This window comes from Humulus lupulus, chromosome 6, assembly GCF_963169125.1.
Source record: "Humulus lupulus chromosome 6, drHumLupu1.1, whole genome shotgun sequence".
NCBI classification, from domain to species: Eukaryota; Viridiplantae; Streptophyta; class Magnoliopsida; order Rosales; family Cannabaceae; genus Humulus; species Humulus lupulus.
Window position 1 is genome coordinate 82,002,045 of NC_084798.1, and position 18,880 is coordinate 82,020,924.

The 18,880-nt window shown below is 43.8% G+C and overlaps 1 protein-coding gene across 1 annotated transcript; it reads right to left on the reverse strand.

Moving 5' to 3' along the window:
- Window positions 1-445: 445 nt before the first annotated feature.
- On the reverse strand, window positions 446-907 carry LOC133785255 (uncharacterized). The gene has a single exon (XM_062224505.1). It carries the CDS (start codon window positions 905-907, stop codon window positions 446-448), a length of 462 nt encoding a protein of 153 aa, XP_062080489.1.
- Between the last annotated feature and the right edge of the window lie 17,973 nt (window positions 908-18,880).

Genomic DNA, 18,880 nt, shown 5'->3' on the forward strand with positions numbered 1-18,880 from the left:
TTATAATTATAAATAACACAATATAAATAACTATAATATAAATGGTAATTATAATTAATTTAGACAATAATTATAAAGAACAAAATTAAAAGTCGAGGCCTGTGTAACACACAGTTTCCTTAAAACAGATTCGCTGCCTCTACGAGGTTTCGACGTCTATCTCACAGGATACAACGGTGAAGGACAAGTAACTCAATTACTTCGCTGAACCAAATATGTCCAAACTTTATCACACTACAACAAATCTAAGAACTTTAAAAAGTAAAAAGGAAAAAACAATATTGAAAATATATATATCTTAATCTTCAAAGGAAGACAAATATATATATATATATATATGTTTTTGGTGTAAAAGAAACTAAGACCACTAGGGTTTATTTATAGTTTCTAAATAAGGAGATTTTTCATTCATAAACAATGTGGGACAACAAAAAATTACTATTCATTACTGATTTTTTCTAACACACACAACAGTTGCCTCAACCAAACTCCCCTCAAAATCCTGAGCTAACCACCCAATTCCATACTTCACATCAACAGAAAATACAGCTGCATCACAATTAATCTTCACAACATTTTCAAGAGGCTTCGCCCAACGCTCAATCTCATGTGCATCAAATAATGATGCTCTCGGATCAGACAACTCCTTATTTTTAGCAGCTAACCAGTTGTCAAGATGAGTAATTGCCACTACAACCACGACTCCCACACTAGAAGTCTTCTCATTCCACACCAACTCATTTCTAGCCCTCCATATGGCCCAACTAACCATAGCTACTTTAGCTATAATATCAATTGTATGCCCCTTAGAAAAGTCCTCAAACCAGCCACTAAAACTCAACCAGCCATTCAAACCAACACCAGGAAAAACTCGAGATAGACAATACCTTACAAGCGAGCACTCCATTAGGCTATGAATAATAGTCTCTCTGTCAATTTTGCAAACTAGACACCACTCACCGACATGTACTCTTTTGCTTACCAACCGAGTAAGAGTAAGAAGACAATTATTAAGAGCACACCAATGAATTTTTTTTTACCTTAGGAGGTATTTTTAAGTTCCAAATTTGACGCCAGAAACCCGAATTGTCCCCTGCATTCCACCTTCCACTAGTAACTTGAAGCATTTTATAAGCATGTACTTTTGACCGAGTAACAACCAAAAGTTTCTTTAGACCAATACCAACTATCTTCCATTTCATCTGAGCTCCAGGGAATGCTATAAATAAGTTGGTGATCTCTTATCTCAAACAAATCTGTAATAATTTTATCATCCCAGACCCTTTCACCGACCTTGAATAAATTGCACACCAACTAATCCACAAGAGCAGAAGAAGAAGAATGAACATACAGGTCCTCCACATCTGGTAGCCACGGCTGACCAAGGATTTTAATGCTCGACCCTGAACCTACACGCCATCTAGCACCCATAGCCACAACATATTTTGCCTCTAAGATGCTTCTCCAAATAAAACTTGGATTTGACCCCAAAGCGGCGGATAAAAAACAACTCCAAGGATAGTAACGAGCTTGAAAGATGTGACCAACTAAGGATTGAGATTTAGTGAGCAAATGCCACCCTTGTTTACCAAGCATTCTCAAATTAAAATCCCTCAAATTTCGAAATCCCATACCCCCTTTATTCTCATGCAAACAAAGTTTATCCCAGCTTTTCCAATGAATGCCTTTTCCTTGTGATGAAGAGGAGTGCCACCAAAACTTACTCATCAAACGATCCACATCTTTACAAAGATCCATAGGCAAAAGAAAGACACTCATAGCATAGGATGGAAGGGCTTGAATTACTGATTTAAGAAGAACTTCTTTACCGGCTTGAGAAAGCAACTTACTATCCCAACTTTGCAAACGTTTCTGAACTTTATCCTTAAGGAACCCAAGAACCACTGACTTATGCCGCCTCAAAACACTAGGCAACCCCAGGTAAAAACTACTATCATCAGCTTCCCTCATTTGAAGAATAGCTAAAAGATCCAAACGAGTAAGTTGCAAAGTATTTGAGCTAAAAAATATTGAAGACTTCTGAAGATTGACTTTTTAACAAGAAGCTCTCTCAAACGTACTCAATAGTTTTATTACCTTATGTGCTTCTTCCATTGTCGCCTTACAATACAAATAACTATCATATGCAAACAACATATGTGAAATCACAGGAGCTCCCTGAGCCACCCTACACCCATGAAGCCACTTTCTCTCTTCATATCTTCTAATAAGAGCCGAAAAGCCTTCAGCACAAAGAATAAAAAGATAAGGAGACAAGGGATCCCCCTGGCGAATACCTCTAGAAGGGGTAATCAGACCAATCAATTCCCCACCATGAGTAATCTTATATGACACCAACCAGACACATTGCATAATGAGATTAACCCACCGAACCACAAACCCCATTTTAATCAACATAGCCTCCAAAAAAGACCACTCCAACCGGTGATAAGCCTTTCTCATGTCTAACTTAAGGACCATGCACCCACGAGTACCTTGATTCTTCCGTTTAAGATAGTGAAGAACTTTAAAAGAGACCATAATATTATTAGTGATGAGTCTCCTTGGAATAAAAGAACTTTGATACTTAGATATGACTTCTTGAAGCAAAGGTTTCAAACGATTCGTCATAACTTTGGACACCACCTTATACAGAACAATACACAAAGCAATAGGCCAAAGATCACCCATCGTAACAGGATTCTTCTTCTTAGGCATTAACACTAGATGAGTATTATTTAAGCCTTCAGGGAACATACACTGTTGAAAAAAATTACGAACCAGCTGAACCACATCACTACCCACCACACTCCAACATTTTTGATAAAAAGCAGGAGTAAAGCCATCTGAACTAGGAGACTTATCAGGATGCATTTGAAAAGGAGCATCCTTGACCTCTTGATCATCAATCGGCCTAAGCAAAACATCATTTTGTACATTCAAGATGCGACAAATACTAGAGACAACATCATCCATCTCAACAGCAAAAGTAGAAAAAATATTTTTGAAATAATCACCCATAAAATTTGCCAAACCATTCTCCCACTCCACCCAACTACCTAAATCATCCTTCAATCAATGAATTAAATTATTTTTCTTACGAGCATTAGTTGTAGCATGAAAGAACGTACTATTTTGATCACCATCTTTAAGCCATAACTGCTTAGAACGCTGACGCCAATAAATTTCTTTCTAGTAATAAATCTCCGCCAATCGAGCCTTAGTTTCATTAAGAGCTATCATTGAATCTGAGTCTCGAAGCCCCCGCAACCTTCGAATTGTAATCTTACACTCTTGAATTCCATCCTTAAAATTGCTAGTAATATTCCTACCCCAACCCCACAACATTTGTTGACACTTAACAATCTTTCCTTGGACCGAAAGGTGATGATGACCTTCCCAACAATCCTTGACTAGCTGAACCAATGTTCCTCCCACAGCCAAGCATTTTCGAACCGAAAAAGCTTCTGCCGACTACCCATAACACGGAGCACAAGTTCAGAAATAAGGTGCTATTATCGGACGTAATATGCCCCAAATTAAACAATCTAGCTGATTTAAAAGTTTGCATCCAAGAAACACTCACTACTGCCCTATCCAAGTTAGCTTCAATCCATCTATCAGTGCCACGACTTTTTCCCAAGTGAAAGGATGACCAAAAAGCTCCAAATCAATTAAATTACAATCATCTAAAGCTTTCAGAAATCTTTCCAAGAGCCAATTAGGATAAGGATTACCACCTTTCTTTTCTGATTGACTCAAAACATTATTCAAATCCACAATAATGCACCAAGGCACGCTTGAATCCTCTCGTAACCACCTCATAAGATTCTGTGTATTTGACTGCAAAGACCGGTTAGGTTCCAAATACATGCCCGTCAACCTCCACTTCTCCATGCCACCTACTCTTGCAATAACATTAGAATGATTATCAGAGAAACTCAAAAGTTGAGCATCATCCTGAGCTTTCCATAGTAGCGCCAAACCACCTCCCATAGATTGTGCTTCAACAACGAAAGTACCCTCATAACCAAATTGTTGGGCCAAAAAATCAGCCTAGGCCCAATTACTCAATGTCTCACAAAGAAAAATAAACATGGGCTTCTTTTGACACACAATGTCTTTAAGGAATTGGATAGTCCTTGGGTTCCCAAGCCCACATCAATTCCAACTCAAAGTACTCATAATCCGTGGCGAACCCCACCATCGAGGCCCGCCAATAATCCATTTTTTGAACCATCATGCTCAGTTAAAGCCATTTCAATATCACTACTGTTGACCCTGATTTTGGTCAACTGACACGGAGTTAAAAATGCTTGATGTAGACAGATATGTTGAAATGAGAAGAATGACAAAAACAGTAAAGCACACAAGAATTTATAGTGGTCCGGCCCCAGAATCTGGTAATAACCTACGTCCACTTGAGCTATTATTGATATAATATTTCAAAGGAGTGATCAAAGAACTAGGGTTCAATGAGTTTTACCAACCTCTGAAGAACAAAACAATATATCGAATGTGATAGCTCTAGCTCACTCGTAAATCTCTAATCTCCTGCAATTAGAAAGCCAAAAGTCCTTTCCTTGAGCTATCTTCTCATTATTTATAGGCTCAAGGAAGATTACATGAATTAGTTATAGATATTCTTTCCTAATTAATCGGATATTCAGTAAATCATGGGAGATAATCTCGGGTATGACGATGATCTCTATAAGATTATCTTTGAAATATCTGGAACGTACGACCATGCTGGTCGTGATAAAACTCAGCTCCGTGCTTGCAATGTCTTACTGGTTGATAGTAGAACAGAATTCTGCCAGGTGTCAGCCACGTGTTAGAAATCACTTGCCACATCATCCGTGCCTGTTTTTTGGATAACAACTACTAACAGCAGGCCCAACCGGCCCACAAGACTCTTCTCCTTGGATCCTTCTACGTTTTGGGTCCAAAAAAATCAAATCTCTATTTTGACTTTCAAAAGTCTCCTCCACGTCCACCACGCCAACTTGTCTATTATTATCACCTAATAAATTATCAGAATTTCCTTTCTTACCATGCATAATTTCCACAGATCCCTCCCCATGATCATAGCAATCACCCTTTTCCTTGCCCGTACCACTATCCCTTGAATTAAGACCATTCCCCCGATTCTCCGTAATAGTAGCAAAACTAACTACCCCATCACCTTGTTGCATCACTAGAAATCCCACCGGTCTTCCCATCAGAGCACCATGATCTCTAGGGGTCCCTCCATTCCTCAACCATTTAGCACCCAAAGCATACTTAGGTTTTCTTGGAGCAGCCCTCATAAGAAGACCATACGGTTTCTCAATTGTATGTATCGGCTGATCAAACAAACGAGAGAAAAATCTTTCTGAGTGACCGATTAAACCACAAATAAAACAGAAAGTTGGAACATTTTCATATTGAAAATTCACCCAAAACCACTCACCACCCCTTTTTTTGGATCCTCATACGACATTTTAAAGGCTTCTCAATATCTACCATTACTCGGACTTGAAGATACTCCCTCCAAACAGCTATGAAATTCTTCTCATCTGACTTAATGAACGTCCCAATATATCCCCTAGCATCTTTCACCACCCCCTCTCACATAAAACCTTTCCTTAGATCATGCAAGTGAACCCATATATCCAATCTATGTAAACGAACCTCCCTCGAAATATCACCTGACTTCAAACGTTCAAAAATAAATTGTGCTATATTGAAAGTCCAAGGACTACCTTCTATCATTATTTGAATATCATTCTCATGATAAAATTGAAATAGATAACGATTATCAGATAAATCCTTAACATACACACCCATCCCAGGTTTCCAAAGAACCTCCATCATGTTTTTCATTGCTCCAAAATCAATGGGTGTATCAACTAGAAATTTTCCCACCAGACACCATCAGAAATCAATATCAGACTCTTCTACTACTGCTTCTTCGTACTCAAAAATAGCCACCTCTTCATCTACCAATGAAACCGTAGCACACCTTGCCTCAATCTCACGAAGTGCTTTAGAGTTTCCATCCATCATACGTCCAAAAATAGAATACCACGAACTCAAAACAAAAAATCGAGAGAAAACGCTCAAACCATGTCCAAAGACAAGACTTTTTACTCTCAGGGAGCATCTATATATATATATAAATAATATTCATGTAAATATTAATACATATATAACTAATAAATTATTATTGTAACAAAAAAATTAAATTAAAAAGATAGAAACTAATAAAGAAATTTGATTGATGCCAAAAACATCACTAACATTATTTTCATATATATATTTAAGGTCAAATAAAGTATTTTCAATGAAGAACGTTATTAAAAAAAAAAATTGCAAACAATACTACCTATATTCCTTATGAAAAATATTGATACTACGTCCACGTAATTTTCTTACAATTAGTTGTAGATAAATTTATATAAAATGGACTTCTACTTACAAAGGCAAGGGAAATTTCATGTTATATGCATAGTAACTTAGTAAAATTATTTAATATGCCAACAAAAGTTATTATCCAAAATATATGACAATTTCAATTTTTTAGACAAAAATATCCCTAATATTCAAACACTCATTTTCTATCTCAATCCGAACTCTCTCTTTCTCTAACATTTCTCATTCTCTCATCCTCTCACTCTCTCTATCATTCTAATCTTCTAGATCTCGAAAAATACCAAAATTAAAAAAAAAAATCATCTGAAACCAACATTTGATGAAAAAATATGAACTTCCAAAATTTTTCATCAAATTTCAGTGCAGAGCATCGAAATTATATCGAAAAAGCATCGTTTGGCCAAAATTTAAGTTTTCATGATTGCATCGCAACATCGAAAGACCATCGATTTTGCATCGAAACACCATCAATTTTGCATCGAAAAAACATCGTTTTGGCAAAAAAAAATAAGTTTTTATAATTGCATCGCAAGAGCATCGAAACACCATCGACTTTGCATCAAAATTTCATCGAAACACCATCAAAAAAACATATAAATTGCATCAAAACGATGCCTTTTCGATGCAATTCTGATGCAAAATCGATGGTGTTTTGATGCAAAATCGATAATGTTTCGATGCTCTTGTGATGCAATCATGAAAACTTATTTTTTTGACCAAAACGATGCTTTTTCGATGCAAAATCAATGATGTTTCAATGAAAAATAGATAGTGTTTCGATGCGGTTGCGATGCAGTCATGAAAACTTGATTTTTGGCCAAAACGATGCTTTTTCGATGCAAAATCAATGGTGTTTCGATGCTCCTGTGATGCAATCATGAAATTTTTTTGGCCAAAATGATGCTTTTCAATGCAAAATCGATGGTGTTTCGATGCAAAATCGATGATGTTTCGTTGCTGTTGCGATGCAATCATGAAAACTTGATTTTTGGCCAAAACAATGTTTTTTATGGTGTTTTGATACAATTTTGATGCAAAATCGATAGTGTTTCGATGGTCTTGCGATGCAATCATGAAAACTTTTTTTTTTTTTTTTGCTAAAACAATGCTTTTTCGATGCAAAATCGATGGTGTTTCGATGAAAAATCAATGGTGTTTTGATGCTATTGAGATGCAATCATGAAAACTTGATTTTTGGCCAAAACGATGCTTTTTCAATACAATTTTGATGCTCTGCACTTAAATTTGATGAAAACTTTGGATGGTCATATTTTTTTACTCAAATGTCTGTTTCAGATTTTTTTTTTTTAATTTTGATATTTTTTTGAGATTTACAAGATTAGAATGAGAGAGAGAGAGTGAGAGGATGAGAGATGTTAGAGAGAGATAGTTCGGATTGAGAGTGAAAATATGTGTTTGAATCTTAGAGGTATTTTTATCTAAAAAATTGAAATTATCATATATTTGGGATAGTAATTAATGTTGACATATTAAAAAATTTCACTAAGATTTTATGCATATAATAAGAAATTTCCATTATCAAATAACTTTATGCCATGGGGTATTGAAGATATTAATATGACTCTTCTTTTAAAATTGAAATGACTTCTGTGATCTTTTGTTATTAAACTAATCTGCATTCCAACAAATTACGTAGTATATGTTAATGTAGTACATTGTCTAATTCTGATGGTGTGGTTTCAACAACTTGATTATAAACCAAGTTATACTAAATTAAATGTCACAGACACATATAAGTTTTTTATTTTAAAAATTTAGATATGATCTGTTTAGGATCTAAATTTCAATTATGTGTGTAATTCTATATGATTTAGCATGTTTTGACAAACTCTAGTACATATCCATTCTACAGCTAATGAATTTTTTGTCTCAAATGAATTTGTTTCTACTTTAAAAAAAAAAAAAAAAAAAAGAAGAACCAATAAACTCATTTTATGCCGCACAAAAAGTTGTAGCTCATAAACATCACTTTTGTATTTTCAAACTTCACATCAATTTATTTGACCACTAACTGTCATTAAAAAATTATACATTTGATGCAATGAACAAGAATAGGTAAGAATAAGAAGTTGACTATTTTTAACATATGATTAGCACACTTTGATCTTACAACAAATAAATAGTGACACATAACAAGACAAAAAAAAAAAAAAAGAAACATAAAATATATACAACAATAAATCTTTTTTTATCCAGTCTACAACGCTTAAAATTTCCTACTCACACCAGTGATACTTTGCTTCTTCTCAATCATACTTACTCTCTTCAAACACTTTAATATTATAATTCTTTTGTTCTTTAAAAAAAGCTTCAATAAATGTTAAAAAAGGACAACACAATTTATATCTTTTTTATGGGGAGTTATTCAGCCCCTCAGTTGCATTTGAGATTTGTGATCCCTCGCGTCAGACAAAATATAATATATTATAGCTTACCTTTGTATTTTTTGTGTTCACCTGTTATAGTAGGTTATATAACCGGGGCACATTTTTTTGAAAATAATTTTTTATTTTCTAAAAAAGAATTAAAATTGAAATGGGTATTTTGACGACATTATTGTAAAACTGTATTCTTGCTTAGATGTATTGGAGCTTTGAAAGAGTGTACCGGTGATGAATATGTTTGTATCATTTTCCTTGGGAGAGTTGTAAGAGAAGAATTCGAAAAAATGAAGCGGCAGAGAAGATTGGGTGGAAGCTTGGTCGACTGAAGACTACCAGCGAGAAAAATTCTTCATCTAAACTAACATTAATGAAAGAGAAGTAGAACAACAATTTGCCAACAAGTTTGTGGAGAGTGTTAATAATATAAGTTTTATTAATATGTAAGGGTAGTTTAGTCTTTTAGCCTCTCATTATTTTGGCTATATATTTTGTTGTTCTTGTACTCTTATTTTTATCTCTTTCGTTATAATGAAAACCTAGCCTCCCTTTTGATTCTCTCTCAAATCTTTTTTTGTCTATTTTGCAAAATTATCATGGTATCAGATAAATGTTCTTGAGTATCCTCAATTTGGTTGCGCTAGGATTACAATCTCGGTGATTTGGCTCTGTCTTTGGCTTTGATTTTGAGGATTTCGCACTTTGTTCTGTCTATTTGGAATTCGATTGTTCGTCATGGATGGCGCAAAAGATGATTCGCTTCAGTCCATCAATGTGCAATTGAATGGGCAGAATTATTCGTATTGGCATTATGTTATGAAAATTTTTCTGAAATGGAAACGTATGTGGGGTTATGTTTCTGGAACTTCCACGAAACCGAAGGACGATAAGGATGAGAGCTTTGCAGAACAGTTGGATCTTTGGGATGCCAACAATTCAAAAATCATCACTTGGATCAACAACTCGGTTCAACAATCAATCGGTATCCAATTGGCGAAATATGAGACGGCGAAGGAAGTTTGGGAGCACTCGGAAAGGCTGTATACACAGTCTAATTTCGCAAAGCAGTATCAGTTGGAGATTGACATTCAGGCCCTTCAATAGAATAGCATGAACGTTCGGGAATTTTATTCTGTTATGTCTAATCTGTGGGATCAGCTTGCTTTGACTGAATCAGCAGAGTTACGGGCATTTGCCCCTTACATTGCTCGGAGAGACACACAACGTCTGGTTCAATTTTTGATGGCTCTTCGAGATGAGTTTGAAGGTCTTCGTGGAACAATCCTGCATCGCAGTCCTCTTCCGTCGGTTGATTCGGTGGTTAATGAGTTGTTAGTAGAAGAGATTCGCTTGAAGTCTCGTGTTGATAAGGGGGGGGGGGGGGGGGGGAAAGGATTCTTCCTTCTCCGAATCCCTCTGTCTTTGCAGTTCCTCATCGGCCAGCCTCCAACAATCAACACAAGACTCAAGCCAAGGTTGGCTACGACGAATGCAGTTTTTGCAAGAAAAAGGGACACTGGAAGGCTCAATGTCCCAAACTGTTGAACAGGGTGCAATCACCGAATCAGTCTCCTCACTGGAAATCTGGCAACCAACCTCATCGACCTCTTCATTCTATGTCTTTGAACATGGCAGCTATTGTTCAACCTGCAGATTCTGGAAGCACTCCTAGTACCTCGATTGATACACTCACAGAGTAGTTTCAGAAGTTCATTGCCTTGCAGCCACACGCCATGTCAGCCTCCTAACACATAGGTTTGCCTTCTAGTAGTACACCAGGTATATCTTCCTCTATATGGGTCCTTGATTCTGGAGCTTCACATCATATGTCACCTAATTCCAATTCCTTCATGTCCATTAAATCAGTACCCTCTGTATCTGTCATGACCGCTGATGGCACTCCCATGCCATTAGCAGGGATTGGCTCGATTTGCACTCCAAAAATGTCATTCTCTGATGTATATCATATTCCAAATCTTACTTTGAATCTTGTCTCTGTTGGTCAATTATGTGACTCTGGTTTCTCAGTTATTTTCTCTAATTCTTGTTGTTATGTGCAGGATCCTCATTCCAAGAAGCTGATTGGGATAGGCCGTAGGCAGGGGGGGCTTTACATTTTAGATGAGTTGAGAGTTCCTGATGTTGCAGCTTCTAGTGTCGATTTGTCTTCATTTCGTTTAAGTTCGTCTTCGTCTAGTTTTATTTATGGCATTCTCGTCTTGGACATGTATCTGGTTCACGTTTAAAGTACTTAGCTTCCACAGGAGCATTAGGAAAGTTACAAACCCATGATATTTCAGATTGTTGTGGTTGCAAATTGGCAAAATTTTCTGCTTTACCTTTTTATAAGAGTGTTTCTGTTTCTCTTGCACCTTTTGATTTGATTCACTCTGATGTGTGGGGGCCATCACCCGTTCTAACAAAAGGTGGATCACGTTACTATGTCTCTTTTATTGATGATTATACTCGTTTTTGTTGGGTCTATCTTATGAAACATCGTTCTGATTTCCTCGCGATTTATCATATGTTTCGTGCTTTTGTTAAAACTCAACATAATGTTGTTATCAAATGTTTTCGATGTGATCTGGGTGGTGAATATACCTCCAATCGTTTCTCTGAATTGGTTGCTTTAGATGGTACCTTACATCAAACCTCTTGTACCGATACACCAGAGCAAAATGGGGTTGCCGAAAGAAAACACAGACACATTGTTGAAACTGCTCGTTCTCTCTTATTGTCTGCTTATGTTCCTAGTAAGTTATGGGGGGAAGCCATTCTGACTACAGTTCATTCAATCAATAGAATTATGTCATCTGTCACTTCAGGTCTGTCTCCCCTTGAAAAACTTTGTGGTCACGCTCCTGATTATTCTTCATTGAGAGTCTTTGGTTCCACATGTTTTGTTCTCTGTCCTCATGTTGAACGTAGTAAGCTTACTTCTCGTTCCGCTCTTTGTGTATTTCTTGGTTATGGTGAAGGTCAAAAAGGATATCGATGTTATGATCCTGTTAGTCAAAAACTCTATGTTTCTCGTCATGTTGTGTTTCTTGAGCATATACATTTCTACTCTATTCCATCGGACACCCCCAATCTATACAAATCTAATCTCACTCGTATTGATCCATTTGATTCTTGTACTGTTGATACTCTTAACTCTGCAGATGTCGGTTCTCAGCCTGTCGAAGTCCCTTCAGTCCCTACTACTGCCCAAGATGCTTCTGAGATTGTGGATCCTGCTCCTCCTCCTCGCTACCCTCAAAGAATTCGTAAGTCCACACAGTTACCTGATTTTGTCTACTCCACTTATTCTGATTCTTTCTCTTCTTTTTTGACTTCTATTCACCAACTCTCTGAGCCCTCTTCCTATAAAGAGGTTATTCTTGACCCTCTTTGGCAGCAGGCAATGGCTGAAGAAATCTCTGTGTTGTACAAGACATGTACTTGGGATATTGTTCCTCTTCCTGTGGGGAAGCGTGCTATTGGTTCCTGTTATCCCCATTTCTTGTCAGGGTTTTGGGCCTTCGCCCCGGCCCACGGTCAGGGGACCAACTCGGTATTTGGGCCTTGCCCGAGGACTCCGGATTGGGCCTGGATATATGGGTCCGGGACGTTCCTCCGGGTTCGTCTCCAGCTTGAACGGTCCCGGCAATGTCCGGAGTGCCCGGACTGTCGCGGCCATCGCATCCCCGTCCCGGCCCTGGAATGGTCCGGGCTCAGAGTAAACGTAGCGGGCCAGGAGTAAACGAACCTGGACCGCTTCTTCCCCAAGCGTCCAAGACACTGAAACCGCCTCATTTCGCGTGAGCCTTGTCCCCCCACTTTTCACCTGCAGAAAGGGTCACCTTGGGATTATCTGCTGGCGTGTCAGGACTGCGCAGCCAAGTACTCTGACCGGTCTTGTCTCCCAAATCGGCCTCGTGACTCGAAGTGGTCAGAGCCAAAGCGTCGTTTTGTCGGGGGAATGCTTGCGTCTCAGGGCAACTAATTGGGCCTGAGCTGGTTTGGATTTGGTGTGCTGTATATCTTTTTAGCTGGGGCCCCCACTAGGGAGGTCCCTTGTGCACATTCCTCGGATGGGTCCTGGTCGGATCCGACCCAAACCTGATGTCCCCCTCGTCCTATAAATACAAGTTGTAATACAACGTAGAAAAGGGAGAGAAGGCAGAACCCCTGTTCAAATATAATTAGAAAACTCCATTGTAAAAGCTTATCCTAGCTCTAATACAGATTTATACATGGACTCGTGGACTAAGGCTAGTTAACGCCCCAACCACGTAAAACCCTTGCGTCGATCTTCCATTTTCATTATTATTATCAGTAAATAACCTTCATTAAGATAGTTGCCGAAAATCTCGGTAAACAGTTTGGTGCTTTCATTGAGAGCTGAAGGAAAGCTAGCGCCGACGTCAGGCCTTTACTACGATGGTGAACACGCGTCACACCACCTTCGACCCTACCAACCCAGAACAGGGCAACGGAGACCCACTGCCTTCTCAGCACATCCCTCAAGACCCGCCTGAAGACGTGCCTCCTTAGACCTCCCACCAAGGCGAGTCGCAAGATTACGAAGGTGAGGCAGAGTACGAAGTAGAAAACAAAGAAGAGTACTACGAGGAGGAGAACGAGGGGGAGTATCACGATGAAGCCGCGGACCCCGGGGTCCCTCGCGACGATCAGCAAGACTCGGAGGTGACTAGGCTAAGGCAGCAGATCCTGGACCAGGAAGCCAGGATGGCTGAACAGGCGGAGGCGCACTGCCGGGTGCAGGAGTCTCTGCGAGCCCTGCAAGCACTGATGGCCGCGCAGGGCCCGGCAGCCAACCCCACAGCTGGCCCGCAGCCAGAAACGCAACAACCCGCTCCCCAAGCGCAAGCCGGGGGCCCCAGGGGTGCCAGCCCGATCCGTCCCCCAGAGCATCTCCCCGACACGGCTCCGAAAGTCCCGGACAAGGAGCGACGGACGACTCGGAAAAAGACTACCCCCGTCAATAAAGCCGGGGCACGTTCGCGGCCGTTACCTAGGAAAGAGAAGGTACGCCCTGTTCCAGGACGAGGCCACCCAATCGATCCGCAGGGAGTACGGCCGCGGGACGGTCAGCCCCGGCCCGCCCCAAGGGCGAATGGGGGGAAAAGTCTTTGCACCCGAGTGCCTCGGTCAACAAGAACCATCGGGAACGATCCCGCCGTGAGGATCGTAACGCTCTCAGCTCCGGGGACGACACTTCCCGGGTAGATTTACGTGACGGACTGAATGCCCGGAAAGAGCGGGCCCGCAAGCAAAAAATCCTTCCTCGAAACGGTGACCTCAGGAACGACATAAACGACAGGCGGAACGAGAGAATCCCCCTGGGGGATAGCGTGGCCAGGCAGCTCATGGAACAAATGGCACCATTACAGAAGGTCACCGACCGCTTGGTCCGCAAGCAGGAAGGCGTGGACACTGACTCTGACGAAGAGGACAAAGAGCCGTGCGCGAGACATATCCTGGACGCCGTATTGCCCAAGAGGTTCAAGATGCCAAGCCTCGCCGCCTACACTGGAAGCACGGATCCTAGGGATCATTTGTCCCGATACAACCGACTCATGACCGTGGCTCACGTCAGTGACGACGGAAAATGCCTCTGCTTTTCCATCACGTTGTGCGGTCCCGCCGAAGAGTGGTGGAAAAGTCTTAAACCAGGGTCCATCCAAACATGGTCCGGGCTATAGTCGGCTTTCCGAAAGCAGTTCGTGGCCGCCATGAGGATGGACATGCAGATCAGCGCCCTCGCCAATATTAAGCAAATGCCCGCGGAAACGTTGAGGGCCTACATCCAGCGCTTCACTGAGGAAGCCTCCAAGACGAAGGTTGATGACGGGCAGCGCCTGGTGGCACTACAGTCTGGAATCCGGGCCGGGTCCCCGCTCTGGGACGACATGCAGCGCAATAAAGCCGCCACCCTAGAATAATTTATCAGGAGGACCCAAGGATTCATCAACTGGGAGGAGGCTCAGATCTAGGCCTTTGGATGGCCCTCGGCTCCTCATCCAGTCCCTCAGACGATTCCAGGAGGTGCGGGACATTTCCCCGCGCAGTCCTACACAACGCCCCCCATCATCCTGGGGACGGTTGTCGCACCCGGCGTTAATTACACGCCTACGGTGTACGGTCCTGCCGCTTCCGGATACGCCCCGGCTCAATCAACGCAATTCTCCGGGTATGGTATCGCGCCAGCAGGGCATAGTATGGCCCCTGTCGTGGCCCAGCAATCGCAGACCAGAGTAACCGAGGCAAGCGTGAATCCCTCCCGGGGTAAGCGGGCCGGCAAAGGCCAGAACTGGCCAGAGTTGGCCAAAAAAGGGAAAAGGGGCTATGAGCCCCAATATTCAGAATACACTAACTTGGTGGACACCCGGGAAAACATCTACCTGGCAACAGAAAGAGCGGTCCACTACCAAAAACCTAGCCCCATGTTTAGGGGGGGGGAGGAACCCCAGAGACACCAAAAAACGGTGCGCCTATCACAAAGATGTGGGCCACACCACCGACGAGTGTCGGCAGCTCAAAGATGAAATTGAAAACCTCATCAAGCTGGGACACCTCCATCAGTGGGTAAGAATGCCCGTAGGCGTCCCGGGCATGTCAGCGAACCCCGGGCAGTCTACAGCGCCGGCAACGACTCGTGCATACCCGCCCCAGGGAGGGTATGCGCCGGGGCCCCCGGCACAGGCCCCTCAGGGGGCCGTCGCCACGCAAGCCCCCGGTCCTGGAATGCCCTACCCTTCCAGGGCAGTGCCCCCTCGAGTGGACGGGCACGTGTCGACCATATCAGGCGGACCCCACCTAGGAGGACCTTCGAAGAATGATCAAAAGCGCTATCTGAGCGAGCTGGACCATGACCAAGAAGTTTGCGCCCTCGTCCAGGCCCCTGCTCAGCGCCCCAAACTGATGAACCTCCCCATCACGTTCACGGAAGACGACGCCCGCAACGTCCATTTCCCGCACCACGACCCACTGGTCATAGATGCTCAAATTTCCAACAAGATGGTGTCCCGAGTGTTGGTGGATGACGGAAGCTCCGTCAACTTATTGTTCAAACCCGCCTTTGCCGCCATTGGCCTGACGGAGGCTGATCTGGTGTCCTGCCCGACCCAAATCTACGGCTTCAATGGGGATGCGATCCTCCCCATGGGAAAGGTCCAGCTGCCCGTAACTCTGGGGGGCGAGTTGCAGCAATCGTTCAAGTTCTGCACCTTTGTGGTGGTGGATTGCCCGACCGCTTACAACGTCATCTTTGGCCGGCCCGCCCTGGTTGAGTTCGGAGCCATCACCTCCATCCGCCATCTATGTATGAAGTTCCCGTGCAGCAACGGGGGGATAGGAACGGTCTGCGGAGACCAGAAAAGCGCGCGGAATTGTTACCATATCTCTGCTCGTCCCGTTTGTATGGTCCGGGATGAGCCCGTCGGGCCGGAACTCCGCCCGGCCGAGCAAGCTGTCCAGGACGAGGACGATCTGGACCCACGATTGGGAGATGAGCGCTCCCTTGAGCCAATGGACGAAGTAGAAGAGGTATGCATCAGCGACTCCGACCCCGCCAGGGTCATCCAAGTGGGAAAGAGCCTGCCGGGAGACATTCGGGCCGCCATTATCGCCCAAGTCAAGGAAAACCAGGATCTCTTGGCATGGTCACACTCTGATATGGCCGGGATCGACCGCAATATCATATGTCACGCGTTAAGTATTGACCCAAACGCGACTCCGGTCCGCCAGAAGCGCAGACCTTTGGGGCCGGAAAGGGCCGAGGCCCTCAAACTGGAGGTAGAGAAGCTGTCTTCTATTAACTTCATCCGCGAAGCCGTATACCCCGTATGGCTGGCCAACTCGGTCTTGGTGCAGAAACCTAACGGAACCTGGAGGACCTGCATCGACTTCACGGACCTCAACAAAGCATGCCCGAAGGACTGTTTCCCACTCCCCCGGATAGACCAAATGGTGGATGCTACGTCCGGTTACGAGATCTTGAGTTTCATGGATGCCTACTCGGGCTACAACCAGATCTCCATGCACGTGGCAGATCAGGAGCACACCAGTTTCCAAACTGACAAGGGCATCTACTGCTATGTCGAATGCTGGAGCAACTTACAAGAGGCTCGTCAATCGAATGTTTAGGGCCCAGCTGGGGCAAAACATGGAAGTATATATCGACGATATGCTGGTCAAGTCCAAGACGTCGCGAGAACATTCGAACGATTTGGCGGAGGCTTTCGCGGTTATCCGAAAGTACGGGATGAAGCTAAACCCTAAGAAGTGCACCTTCGGCGTCGCATCCGGGAAGTTCCTGGGATTCATAGTGAGTTCCCGAGGAATCGAAGCCAACCCAGAGAAGATCAAGGCCCTGGTCAACATGGCCTCTCCCCAGAAGCACAAAGACGTTCAAAGCCTGACGGGGCGAGTGGCCGCCCTCAGCCGTTTTGTCTCCAAGGCCACGGACAAGTGCGTCCCTTTTTTCAACATCCTCCGGGGAAGCCAGCGGTTTGAATGGTCACCCGAGTGCGAAGAAGCCTTCCAAAAGCTGAAAGAGCACTTGGCCAAGGCCCCCATCCTGGCGAAGCCAGTTGAAGGAGAGCCTTTGTATTTATACCTGGCCGTGACCGAGCACGCCATCAGCGCCGCGTTGGTGCGCGAAGAGGAAAGAACCCAACTCCCGGTGTACTACGTGAGCAAACGGTTGCTAGACGCCGAGTCCAGGTACCCGCTGATCGAAAAGCTGACTTTCTGCCTGCTGACGGCATCCCGGAAGCTCCGACGTTACTTTCAGGCCCACACAATAAGGGTCTTAACCAACCACCCCCTGCGGCAGGTGTTGCAGAAACCTGAGTCGTCGGGGAGACTCCTGAAATGGGCAATGGAGCTAAGCCAATTTGATATATCTTACATACCTCGGGTGTCCATTAAGGGACAGGCCCTGGCCGATTTCATCGTCGAATGTTCCGGGATCACCCCAGAAGAGAGTGTCCCCGCAGTTTCCACCGCTCCCGTTTGGAAAATCTTCGTGGACGGAGCCTCGAACGAGAACGGGGCCGGCTCCGGGATCATCCTGGTGTCCCCGCAGGGGCATCAGCTACAAAACGCCCTCCGTTTCCAGTTCAAAGCATCGAACAACGAGGCGGAGCATGAGGCTGTCATAGCCGGCCTGTGTCTGGCCCGAGAAGTAGGGGCAACAAACCTCGAAATATACAGCGATTCTCAGCTGGTAGTCAGACAGATTTCGGGGGAATATCAGACCAAGGGAAAGCGAATGGCGGCTTACGTGACCCAAGCGAGGGAGATGCTCCAGACGTTCGCGGCGCATTCCATCTGCCAAATTCCCCGGGAGAAGAACGTGTTCGCGGACACATTAGTGAAGCTGGCAACAGACGCAGAGGCCGAGTTGGCCGGGCTGGTCCCCGTCAACCATCTTCCCTTCCCAAGCGTTGGGGCTTCCCCCGTCCACGCCGTCGACCACTCCAATTCCTGGATGGGGCCGCTGCTCCGCTACCTGTCCACCGGGGAGGTTCCGAACGAGCGGGCTGCGGCCAGGAAGCTCCTGTACCAGGCCCCCCGATACGTCATGATGGATGGGAAACTCTATCGCCAGGGACTGTCTATGCCCTACCTCAGGTTCGTGTCTGGAACTGAGCTGGGCGCCATCATGCATGAGATCCACGAAGGCTTTTGCGGAGATCACACAGCTGGGCCCAGTTTGTCCAAGAAGATTCTGCGCCAAGGATACTTTTGGCCCACCATGAAAAGAGACTGCATAGACTACGTCCGCAAGTGTGAACAGTGCCAGAGGTACGCGAAGATCCCTCGGGCCCCCCCCCCCCCCCCCCCCCCACAGAGATAACTCTGATGAACAGCCCCATGCCCTTTGCTGTATGGGGGATCGATCTTGTGGAATCCCTCCCGACCGGGAAAGGAGGGGTGAAGTATGCCATTGTGGCGGTACACTATTTCACAAAATGGGTTGAGGCGGAGCCTATGAACGCGATCACGTCCAAGAAGGCCTTAGATTTCGTCATTAACAACATAGTGTGTCGGTA

What these genes read in the sequence shown, in the direction of transcription:
- LOC133785255 (XM_062224505.1), bottom strand. Translation starts at nt 907, where the DNA reads ATGGAGTGCTCGCTTGTAAGGTATTGTCTATCTCGAGTTTTTCCTGGT.